The sequence below is a fragment of the Lepidochelys kempii genome, chromosome 2 (genome assembly GCF_965140285.1).
Source record: "Lepidochelys kempii isolate rLepKem1 chromosome 2, rLepKem1.hap1, whole genome shotgun sequence".
Classification (NCBI taxonomy): Eukaryota; Metazoa; Chordata; order Testudines; family Cheloniidae; genus Lepidochelys; species Lepidochelys kempii.
Window position 1 is genome coordinate 46,675,161 of NC_136381.1, and position 12,767 is coordinate 46,687,927.

General features: G+C 43.3%; 1 protein-coding gene across 3 annotated transcripts in view; it reads left to right on the forward strand.

Annotated features, from left to right (window-relative positions):
* Window positions 1-12,767, forward strand: part of NBN (nibrin) — a 64,130-nt gene that overhangs the window by 18,831 nt on the left and 32,532 nt on the right. For all 3 annotated transcript variants that reach the window (XR_012157145.2, XM_073330621.2, XM_073330622.2), the window contains one exon: window positions 2,614-2,717. Coding sequence is in view for 2 of the 3 variants with exons in the window: in XM_073330621.2 (XP_073186722.2) it covers window positions 2,614-2,717 (104 nt within the window). In the remaining variant the exon portion in view is untranslated. The remainder of the gene's footprint in view (window positions 1-2,613; window positions 2,718-12,767) is intronic.

Sequence of the window (12,767 nt, forward strand, 5' to 3'; positions counted from 1 at the left end):
TGTAAACTTTTCACCCACCATCTCTGCCTGAAAGCATGGATCCTACACTGCTCACCAGTCTTGTGATAAACATTACGAACACAATGCGGCTGATTCTTCAGTATGTCATGACCTAAGAAACTGAACTGGAATCCATGGTGCCTGTCCCGCTGTGTTCTGTGGAAAGAAACAATTCAAGATTGATGTTGGCATTCACGGAACAGCTGCACATGGTGGAGCGTTGCTGCTGGGCTCTGGAAACAAGTACCAAGTGGTGGATTCGGATTGTGAAGATGTGAAATTGACCAATTTTAAAGCTGTCTGGCCGTGAAATTGATAAAAATAGACGTGAATTTGTTATGGCCTTATCCATAAGCTTTATCATTGCTCCCAACCCTCTATTATCCGCTCCTGCCCCGTCTTCTTTCTGGCTATCCATTTCTGGTTTTTCATTTATTGTCTCTGTTCTCGCTATTTGCCTGATCAGACGATTGCAGCACTTCACAAACATGTCCTTCTTTCTCCTCGTTTGCCTCCGTATCTGACGGAGGCACTCCGCTGATATGTAGAAGCTGGCCCTCAAGGGCACATCTGCAGAAGCAAAAGAAACAATACACAGAGTCATTATTGTTTGTGCACTCAGAGTCTTCAATTAAAAGTTACATATATGTCTTTCTCACTTTCCTTTGGCAAGCATGCAGTACAGTCAAACATTAAACATGGGGAGTTCGGACCACGGGTGGTGGTGCAAGATGGGACAACGGGTCTGGGTAGTTTCAGAAGGGGATCAGTACAAGTGCCTAGGGACAATCTTATGAATACTAAAAAGGAGGAGGAGTACTTGTCACCTTAGAGACTAACAAAACTGAAATCACACTACTGAGGGTAACCGAAGATGCAAGGGTGCATCTCCTGCATGCGTACGGCTTCAGACCAGGTCTGTATGCTTCTTGCCTTTGTGCTGTTTTACTTACTCCAGAAGTAATTGCTGATTGGCACTGCAAAGTTTCCTATAACGGGGAAAGAAACAAAGCAGCTCTGCTAAGGAACCATTGGCAGAGAATTGCAGAGTATCTGCAGGAAAGTTTCCTAGAGATCTTTACGGAGGATTCCTGGGAGATCTCAGTGTGCATTAACCAACTTTTCTGCAGGGCCCCCACTGCGTAGCCACACAAGGGAATTGAAGCAGATGCAAACAGTATCTAGTGTTGTTAATTTCGATCCCTTCTCCCACATGCACCATATAACAAAATAAAGAACATCTCTACATCATATAACCGTGCACTATCAAAAAAACAAAGACTACTTACCAATTCAGGCATGCCACAGCTGGACTGCTGGGACAGGCTACACCCTTCCAGAATCAAAAAGAGGTATTGGCTCACCTTGCCAACAGATGAGCCTGTTGCCTGTCCAACCTCCTCATCCACTATTTTGTCCTTGGGGTTGACTCTGCTGGCCACTGCCTCCATTCCCCCCAAAGTATCCATGGGGCTCCTGGCAATAAAGGATAGGTTGCTGCGAGGATGGCGTGCAGCTTCTTGTAGAAATAGCATGTTTTCAGTGCCGCACCAGAACAACGGTTGGCCTCCCTTGCCCTCTGGTACGCCTGCCTGAGCTCCTTGATTTTAGCACGGCCCTGCTGTTTGTCCCTTTTATGCCCCTTCTTATCCATGCCACGAGCAACCTGCTTGTAGGTGTCAGAGTTCCTACAGCTGGATTGGAGCTGTGATTGCACAGTCTTCCCTCCCCACAGACCCATCAGATTCAACAACTTTGGTATACTCCAGGTGGGAGCGCATCTGCTGCAGAAAGCCATCATGGTCAGCTGGGAAGATGCGATGTGAGCTGTCCATGCTGAGCAAACAGGAAGTGGAATTTCAAGTATTCTCAGAGCTTTAAAGGCGGAGGGGTGTATGCCTGTGCACCTGACTGCAGAGCAGCAGAGTAGAAACTGCTTACCAGAGTGAGCATGATGGGCATTGTGGGACACCTCCTGGAGGCCACTTAGAATGACATAAGCAAGCGCAGTGTCTACAACGTTGTTGCAAAAAGCTTGTCGGGGTGGTTTTATTAAATCGGCATAGCAGGAGAGTTAAATTGGTGGGAGGACCATTGTTGTGTTTACACCTCCACTGCTTTGTCAGTGAAACCTAACTTTTGTCTATAAGACTGTAGTGTAGACAAGGCCTTAGAAATTTCAAACAACTACATAGAAAAGAGATGTTAGCAGTCATTTTACCTGCCATTTGATATCTAAATATTCTATTTTGTAAATTTGCATGTATGGCTCTTTTGTGGCGAAATAAGTCTGTTTGTATAGCATCACTGATATTCCTTTTTCTAATTTTTTTTAAAGATTGCTTGCTGGTAGGTTAGTAATAAAAAGGGTATTCCATTTAATGGCTTTTGTCAACATAATTCCAATGATAAAGAATAAGTGATGGGTGTAAGAACAAAACTTTGTTTTTTTTGTTTGTTTACATTAGCCCAAGTAGAATGATCATGCACTTAGGTAACACACATTCCACATTTGAGACCTTATATAAATATTAGATTTCAATTCTGTTTTTTGTGTGACAGCATATTGTGCTTGAATTGTTAAGTGTGGTAATGAATCTTCCTTCTTTTCAGACTATATGCGCTTTGATTTGCAATCGACCAATTATAAAGCCAGAGTACTTTGTGGAATGTATCAGAGCTATTCAATCCAAACAGCAGTTGCCAAAACTGGAAAGGTAAATGGCATGTTTTCAGTACAACAAAGTTGCATTTAACTGGGTTTTTGTTTAATTTAATACTTACATTACTTGTGGGCTAGATAATCATCTTTTCACATTTTTGTTTTTCAGCACCTATTTTCTGAAGTTATACCATTATATTACAGATAAATACTTATTTACTCCTATCATGAGAAGCCCCATAAGCTTGTCCTGTTTAGCTGTAACTGCCATATCTTATTGCATATGCAATAGTCTGTATTATTCAGCACCTCAGGATATTCTGACATCTACTTGTTGTAACATATGCATTTATATGGCACATAACTACCTGATAAAAGAGATAAATTAATGTATAATAGCATTGTTCTAGTTATGTCTTCCAGAGTATAGAGAGGTTTTTACCTTTTTTTATTAAAAGTCCTAATTCCAACTAATATAAAGAAGCTGTGATCAATTCAGTATTTTTTTGTAATTCACCTTCTTGCCCTGTGGAAAGAAGTAAAGTGTAGCACCAAAAAAAGTTTTGATTGTAATAATTTGAGTTGCAGCAGACTGCTTAATTTGAAACATTTTACATTCTGGTAATATTCTTGCCTGGAACCCGGAGGAGTTAAAAATCTTAATATATAAATGTGAGTTCTTGGTGTTCATTAGCTGCTTAGAGATGCTACTAGCTCTACCTAGGCCTCATTTTCAGAGGTTGCCATAGAGATCTCTATGGTAATATAGTCAAAGCAGCATGTATACTCTTTTGGGAATAGATACATGAAAAATCTAATTGTCTTGTTTTAAAATAATTATATAAAGCTTATCTCAATTTGAAAACTTATTCTTTCACCATTTTTTCAATTTGTAAGACTAGGTTCATTTTAAGCTTTGGTCATTAACAGAAATAGCCCAAATATGTTCAGTTGCCTGAAATATCAAATTTTTGTGCTTTTGTCTGAAGTTAAAATAAGATTAATACGCCACTAGATAACAAGGGCTAGGTCATGATCTCATATGGAAGAATCACTTTTTATCTTATGTAACCAGATGATGTGCCTGTGGAGTACCTCATTTTACAAGATCAACAGGGCGCGTACTTGGCTGTATCACATGACTACCCAATGCAAATTACACTTAGTTCATGCCTGTGCATCTGAGATTGTCATTTGGTCATGTATATTTCACGTTGTTAGAAATTTAAGAACATAGTGTCAGACTAGAAAAGACTAATGGTCCATTTTAGTCTGCTCTCGTACCTCTGCCTTCAGCTAATATCAAATGCTTCAGACAAAAAACATTACGCACTTCATGGCTTATTTACACAGAAGTTATTCTGGAATAAGGTAGGGTATGAATTTGAAGTGCTGTAGTTATTCTAGAACAGTTCCACATATGGATGCTCTTATAAACCTTTTTTCTTTGTTAAGTTTAATCTTAAACGGGCAATAACTCTGAATCATGAAGATGAATAGATCTTGTAATTTTATGCTAGCTAGTGTAACTGTAGGTGCTGTTCTTCTATTACTAATTTTTACCTAATACGTTTGCCTCATTAATAGTCTGTCATTAAACATCATAAGTGGAAGGGGTGTTAGTTACCTTTGATATGCTCTGAAATTAAAGACAATATAAAATAAAGTCAAAACAATACATGGAAGTGGTTAGGATTTATGATATAAGAAAAATAAGGTATGCTGAGTTCTAACATGCTTATTGGAAGAAGATCCTTGAGAAGCCATCTTTCATTTTCTATAGTTAAGCAATCCTGTTTTTCCTGCATATATTCTTTTAAATTTGTGAGTAATGGACTCAAGATTAAATCACTGGGAGGGTAAGGTGGGGGTGGAGGGATTGGGGTTTTTGTTTGGGGTTTTCTTTGGTTGTCTCAGATAAATGGAGACTGTTTTAGATGTTGAAGGGCTGCTGGAAAGCCAGGAAGAGAGGTTTAATTTTTGCCTTAATATGTCTGAAGCTAATCATTAATGTAATGTTTTAAAGAAAAATTGCTGTTAAATCAAACAATTCTCAATGGAGTATAGCATCATTGAAGAAGCATTATAGTAAACTTATGTGAACTTGCAGTTTGTATGTAAGAACTGTGTTTTGAAAATTGCTAAGAATACTTTGTCAGAGTAATACAAGTATTTCTGGACCAGTAAACTTTTCAAAGTATTAGTTCTGGACTGGTGGCCAGAGAAGAATTTATTGCAGTAGTTACTGGCCATCCCTATCTTTTTAAAATTTAATGGCACATCAAGCCCAGTCATTATTCAGAATAATTAGTTCATTTCCTTTTAAGTTACAAAAGATTTAAAAACAAAGATACTTGATACCTGAGAATTTTTCCTTCTCACTCCTACAACTGAATAGCTATGAAAGCTTAAGAGAGCTAAATTATGACCAAGATACTGTAGTACTCTGACCTAGAGCAGAACTTTTCTTCTTTTTAAAAACAGTGGTGACAGATCTGTATGCTACAGACCTTCCAGGAGATCTGGTGATGTTGTCCAAGATCACTAAGTTGCTACATGAGAAGAAATCCATTGATAGTGTAAACTGTGATTAGTGTATCGTAGAATATCAGGGTTGGAAGGGACCTCAGGAGGTCATCTAGTCTAACCCCGTGCTCAAAGCAGGAGCTATCCCCAATTTTTGCCCCAGATCCCTAAATGGCCCCCTCAAGGATTGAGCTCTCAACCATGGGTTTAGCAGGCCAATGCTCAAACCACTGAGCTATCCCTCCCCTGTACATTTGGTATACATTAAAGGTACTCCATTATCTAGCTGTAAGGCTACTGTTAATGTGTGTTGCCACTGCATCTGCTTCTGAAAATCAGGGTGCATAATGACCATTCTAACTACAGATGTGCTAAAAGGTGACAATGTAATTGAACATTAAATGCTTCCTAAAATAGAATTTGACGGATATTTTCTCTTCCTAACATTTTTGTTAACTGTTAAAGCCCCCAGTGGAATTGAACTTCACTAAACATGATTGACACTGAAGTGTATCTATCATTTAGCTTTCAAAGAGATACCTATGCATCAAGCAGATGAGACAGCTCATATAATAAACAGATCTATATTTAAAATAATTACAGTATCTCAGAATGGATGATCCTTAAGATGTAATTTTCAGGGAGCTATTATAAACTTACTTAGCAGCTGCTTGTGTTAAATCTCCAAAAACTCCTTTTAATTTTCACAAATATCATATCTGCTTCCTTCCTACACCTCAAAAAAGACGGAGGAGGGGGATTTGGCTGTATATATTAATTAATGTTCTTAGGCAGTGCCAAAGGCCCTGTGGGAGAAACACTTTTCCACTGATCGTTAGGCTAGGAAAAATCATAATGTTCAGAAGCTGGAGTCTATCAGAAAGCCAGCATGAGTGAAATTACATCAGGTACTCCTGAGGAAATTCTGCTCCAAAAAATTAAAAAATTCTGTAATTTTTTAAAATTTTAAAATTCTTCAAAATTCTGCAAATTTTGTCAGCAAATATGGAGGCTCCTGCATGGCAGTGGGGAGCACCCTGCAGTCATTCCCCCCACCCCCTAATGACACGGGTTTGGTGTTGAGGCTACACTTTACCCTGACACAGTGCAAGGGCCGGGTGTACCTCAGAAACACCCCGGGGCCCTGCCCCTCTATACCAGGTGTGGGCAGGCAGGCTCAGCCTGGCAGGATCCAAAGGTGGAGGAGCTTAGTGTGGAGGGACCCAGGTGGGAGTGAGAGGGTTCTGTGTGGTGCAGTCTGGGTGTGGGTGGCTCAGTTGGGGGTCTGGGTGTGGGGGGGAATCTGTGGGGGTCCAGGTGTAGCTGGTTGGGGCTCAGCAGGGGAGGTCCGGGGAGAAATCAGTGGGGCTGGGGGAGTGGGGCATGCTGGACTGGGGGGTCCAGGTGCAGCTGGTTTAGGCTCTGTGGCGTGGGTTCTGGGTGCAGGGTTGGTGTGGTCCAGATGCAGTGGGATGGGACTCGTTGGGGTGGGGGGTTGAGTGTGGGGAGCTCAGCGAGGAGTGGTCTGAGTATAGGGGTAGGGTGTGATGGGTTCCCCTGTGGTGCCACCTGGAACTGGGGTACCACTGAGCCCTCTGACCCACCAGCCTGGGCTCCCTCTCACACTGTGCTGCTGTGACAAGTTGAAAAGCCCTCCAAGCTTGCACTTTCACCAGCATTCACAGAGGTAGGGACACACCCAGCTGCAGTCACATGCAGGCTCTCTAACCACCAGCCTCCCAGCCGAGGACCCCAGAGCAGTACTGGCCTTCCCTGGTCATATCTGGCGAGTATATTAATTTAACACCCGATCTGCCTCTCCCTCAATGTGAAGAGGACCGTGCACACTTGTGGTAACCAAGCTGAGGTTTTCCCCAGACACCTTAGTCAAACACACTCTGGTTTGGATTAAAATATAAAATGAGTTTATTAACTACAAAGGATAGATTTTTTTAAGTGATTATAAGTGATAGCAAACAGATCAAAGCAGATTACCGAGTAAATAAACAAAACCTCAAACTGAGCTTAACACACTGGATAAAGTAGGATATGAATTAGCAAATTTTCACCTTGAGCGATAAACAGGATGTCAGATTCTTAAGGCACAAGCTGCCTTGGCTTTGCAGCTTGGGTTTCACAGGTTGTCATACACAGGCTAGAAATCCCTTTAGCCTGGGACCATCACTTCCCTCTCAGGTGTTTCCAGGTGTGGTGTTGCAGGGAGAGTGAAGTACCATCATGATGTCATTTCCCCCTTTTATATTTTCTTCCCACTTGCTGGAAAGCTCTTTTGCTGTGACCTGGGTCAAACAGTTCCCATTGTGTAGTACTATCTATGTGAGGTTTCTGTTCTTCACAGTTCCTGGGGTAATCCTTGTGCTTGTGTGCATTTCCTCAATAAGCCATTCACATTGTTTGGCCTTTTTACTGTTGTACCTGAAAGGCTACTTGTGAGTGTTTTCAACCTCACAACATGTTTCAGTAACACATACATAGCCAAACTTCATAACTTCACGTATGATAACACATACAATCCAATGAGATATTACTGTCTAGCAGATCAAGACTTTTAGAATGATACCTCACAAGGCATACTTTGTACAAAATATATCCTAATTACATGACATTGGTGAGTATTGGGGTGCCAGGGTGTCACGTGGGGGTCCAGATGCAGGGAGTCGGTGGGGGAGCAGCTCCCATACAGTGACCCCTCCCCGTGTGGCTGAGGAACAATGGGGGCAGGAAGTATGGGGGTGTGTGTGCAGAGCTTTCTGCATCCAGCGAAGGTTTCTGGGAGTGGATCTGACCTGACCTTGGCTGCTCCATTCAGGGGAAGAGTAAATCCCATTTTCTCCAGCCCAGCTGGAACTATTTGCTGAGTCCGGTAGTAGGTAGGAGCCACCAGCCGGGGCATCGCACTCCCCCATCCCCCCAGCAGTGATTTACCTCTTGCCAGCTGCTCTGGGTGCCCAAAACAACACCCCTGTGGTGCTGGGGAGGGGCGTGTGACCATTCTTGCAGCTTCCCTTTGCTTCCCTGTCAGATAGTTATTTTTCTGTGAGGAAGCAAAGAAATCTGCAGGGAACATGGATTCTGCATGCATGCAGTGGTGCAGAATTCCCCCAGGAGTAATTTAGGCTAAAAGGGAAGGGGAAAAAACCAGAACTGACTTGTAATTAAAAATCCCAGTTCATTAGTCAACTCGTGTCTTACCTGAAGATGAAAATTTGCCACTTACCTCACTTTCTTTGTAAATTCCAGCCAATGGCAGGAAAACAGGAAAGTACCCCCACGAAGTCCATTACTCTACTAAATTCTGTTTCTGTTCAGTTAGTTGTGTTCTGTGCTACACTTGGCAATTTGTTCTGCAAACCTACTACTCCTGATCTATATAAATTCTAAACTCTCTCTTCTAATACAGGGCTTTCAAGAAGTGACATTTGAGTAGAATATAAACCCAAATCTACTTCACTATGCTGTGCACGTGCATGTGTGGAATAACTGCTATTGATTGATCTGTGCTTTGTTCTGTCATTCTCTGATATGAGGCCCTGATGCTGCAAATACCTACGTTTTGGTGCTTAAACTGTAAGCATGTGAGTAGTCCTACTGAAGACAATGGGACCGCTTGTGCTTAAAGTTGAGCACAAGCTAAAATGTTTCCAGGATTAGGACCTAAATTGTAGATTTTTGGGGGCAGTAGTCATGTGTCTATCTGTACTAGCATTCCACTAGACTCTGTAAAATAAATATGCTGAATCCAGTTTATCCATTGGGCCACTGAAAAACTGTTTTTCTGCTCTACATGTTAATGTGAGAAGCATCTTTTATCACCGGCCAGAACAGGGGAAACGGGTAGTTCTTCAAGATGTGCCCCTGTGGGTGCTCCGTGTTAGGTGAATCTGCACCCCTACGCTTGTAATCTAAGATTTTCAGTAGCAGTGTCTGGTTGCATCACACATGTACTGTCTCCATCTCGTGCCAACTCTGGTGGTTACATGGTGGTTACATAGTGTTTTGCGTACCCCCACCGCAGTTCCTTCTCTACCACCCTTGGCTTGAAATGGAGCATTTGGCAGCGCCTTTGAGATTTATCTTTAGCCTATCTTAACTTTTGAATACTAGTTAGTTAATTAGTAGTTAGTTTACTACCCTAAATCTTCCCTGTTTGTTCTTAAAATTTCTTGTAACTTAGGAATTTAGTATAGTATAGTTACCCTCCCTCATGGGAGAAACGCTATTCTAACGGAACCCCCCCACCCTCAGGCATCGGTTCCCAAAGGCAGCATCTGACAGTTTCCCTGCCACCCTCTCAGAGGAAGGAACACTTTGCCAAAAAGGTAACAAAGAAATGGACTTCGACCTCCCCTCCTCAGGAATCAGACAAAAAGAGATGTTCCCCGACCTTTCAGACCCCATCGTTGCTGACCACACCAAGACCATCCACCTCTGAGATAGCGGGACCACCTGGTACCATGTGAGCCAAAGACCCTAAGCAGGCTGGCTTGGAAAAAGGCACTAAAGGGAAACCTACCATCCCTGCCTCAGTACTGCTGGAGCCACTCTCAGATGTGGCACTGAGCAGCTCCACAGTGCTTCAGTCTGTGGTGCCACCTTCTGCCTCCACTGCACATAAAGCACAACCCTCAGCACCAACAACCACGATAAAGACATCGGTACTGCCGACAATACCCTCCTCAGTACCGCTGCAGTTTCTCCACCATAAAGATCTTTTGGCATCCTTGGCACCAGAATCTCCTCTCTTCGGTACCGACCTTACTCCAGCACGCTCGGTACCATGCCAACTTACTGCATTACCCAGATCAGCTCCTCCTTTATCCAGTGAGGAAGATGATGAAGGGAAAAAGTACTCCTCCCATCATTCCTCGCCTATCCACACAGCTACCAAACTGGGTCCACCAGAACATCATGAATACCACCCCAGACTGAAACTCAAGGATGGTACAGACACCCAGGGATGCCACCACTAATGCCATTCCCACACCACAGTGGCCTCATTGGGACCCATGGGCAGCATACCAACAACACTATATGAAGCCTCCCAGTTCATACAGATTGAGGGTGAGACATTCCCCATCACCCTCTGTACCTGGACCCGCTGAACCTTCAGAAGAGGCAGTTGAAGAACTGGAGGAGAGTTTGGACCAAGACTTCACCCCAGCAACCAATTTTTCATCCTCCTCTCCAGATGATGTCATTATGCCTCCACCACCCACAATGGGGGACAACTTGAAACAGTTCCAGGAACTGTTTAAGAGGATTGAGGTATCATTAGAGATTCTGTTGGAGGAAGTTGTGGACATCCTCCAGACTTCAACTTCTTCCAAGATTTCCCTACCAATAAACAAGGCTCTCATGGACCCAGCCAAGACAGGGGCAACAATTCCACCAACCTATAAAAGGGCGGATAAAACATATTGCGTTCCTTCCAAGGGAATGGAATTTTGTTCTCACATTCCACACCAAACACTCTGGTGGTAGTGGTGTGAATGAAAGGGGCAGACAACATCACTTGAGAACCATCCCATATCATAGGGACTGTAAGCAGTTAAACTTCTTTGGATGTAAAGCCTGCTCGTCAGCAACCCTACAGTTTAGGATTGCCAATTATGAGGCATTGGTGGCCAAACAAAACTACACAAATTATTCAAAAATGTCTGAAATTTATTCATTTGCTACTTGAGGACAACAAAGAGCAATTCAAAGCAACCATCTCGGAAGGCCACCTTCTTGCTCGAACAGCCTTACAAGCCGCACTGGACTCAGAAGACACGGCAGCACATTCCATCACAATGACCATAGTCATGTGATGAGCTTCCTGGCACCACCTCTCTGGGTTCCCCAAAGAGATACAGTATACCACCGAGGATCTTTTATTGGAGGGCTCAAAGCTGTTCTCAGCCAAGACAGATGACTCGTTCCACAAATTAAAGGACTCCAGGGCAACCTTCAGATCCTTGGGCATTTACACACCTACTCAAAAGAAAAAACAGGAAGTATTACTTAGTGCAAAGAGCAAGATTCGTGCCCTACACCCAACTTCAGAGGCAATATGACCTGCAAAGGTGGAGGCAGAGACCTATTAGATGGAGACTACTCCCTTCTCAGCCTTCGACATCCCAACAACCTCCCTCCTAAACAACAGTTTTGAGGGTTTGGTCGAGGACCTCCCATATCTTCTGTCGCTGGAACCATCTGACACCATTCACCCATTCAGAGACCATCTGACTCTATTCCACCCAGTGTAGCAAAACATCACGTCAGACAAATGGCTGCTAGAGATTATCAAGACTGGTTATTACATTCAATTTACCTCTATCCCCCATCCACCCTCCTTCCCCATCCCTCTTCAGGGACGCTTCTCACAAACATCTACTACAACAGGAGGTAAACGTCTCATATGCCTGGGGAATGTGGAACCAGTACCAGCACAACACAGAGGGAAGAGTTTCTGTTCCCATTACTTTCTAACCCAGAAAATAACCAGAGGATGGAGGCCCATTCTTAACTTAAGAAGACTCATCAAATTAGTGAAGACCCAGCGATTCAGGATGGTCATGCTAGCAGTGATAATTCCAGCACTAGAAACAGGACTAGTTCTCAGCTCTCGACCTCCAGGATGCACATTTCCACATAACGATGCATCCCTCACATAGGAAGTTTTGGTAGATTTGTTCTGGGCAAAGATCACTACCAATACAAAGTACTTCCTTCCGGCTTGTCTATGGCTTCATGGGTACTGAAAGTCCTCACAGTGGTGGCGGCTCACCTCTGCAGACAATGGATCATAATATTCCCCTATTTGGATGACTGCTTTCTCAAAGCCTCGACTCAAGAAGAGAGCCGAGAAGCTACCCAAAGCACAGCAGCTCTCTTTCACACAGCTGGATCTACAGATAAACCAATAAAAATCAACATTCACACCTGTGCAGAGATTGGAATTCATCAGGGCTATCTCCACTCTCTGGAAGCTACAGCCTGTCTGCCCCAGCACAGATTTACCACTAGTCAACCTAATTGCTATAATGCAAGCTATCACACAGACTTTGGCCAGGACCTGCCTCCGACTATGAGGCCATATGTCAGCAAACACATTTGTTGTCAAGCATGCCAGACTACACGTGATGCCTGCCAGGCTGTCTCAGGACAGTATATATTCCACACACAAACACGCGTCTTACAATGCCAAGCAAAGTGAAAAACTGTCTACATTGGTGGACTCAACCACACAATATCTGTACAGGAGTTCCCTTCACACCCCCTTCGTCCCCCGCACACATCAGTGATACTTATAACAGATGCCTCTCTGCTAAGTTGCGGGGCACACTTGTGCAACCATACGATTAAAGGGCATTGGTCCCCATTGGAAGCAACATTACACATAAATCTACTTGCGCTTCGGGCAGTCTGCAATGCATGCTCATGCTTCCTACCCATGATCAGAGACAAAGCCATAAAGATGCTGATGGATAGCATCGCTTGTATGTTTTCTATAAAGTGCCAAGGAGGGGCACGGTCACACTTCCTATGCACAGAAGTTATGCAATGTATTGGTGCA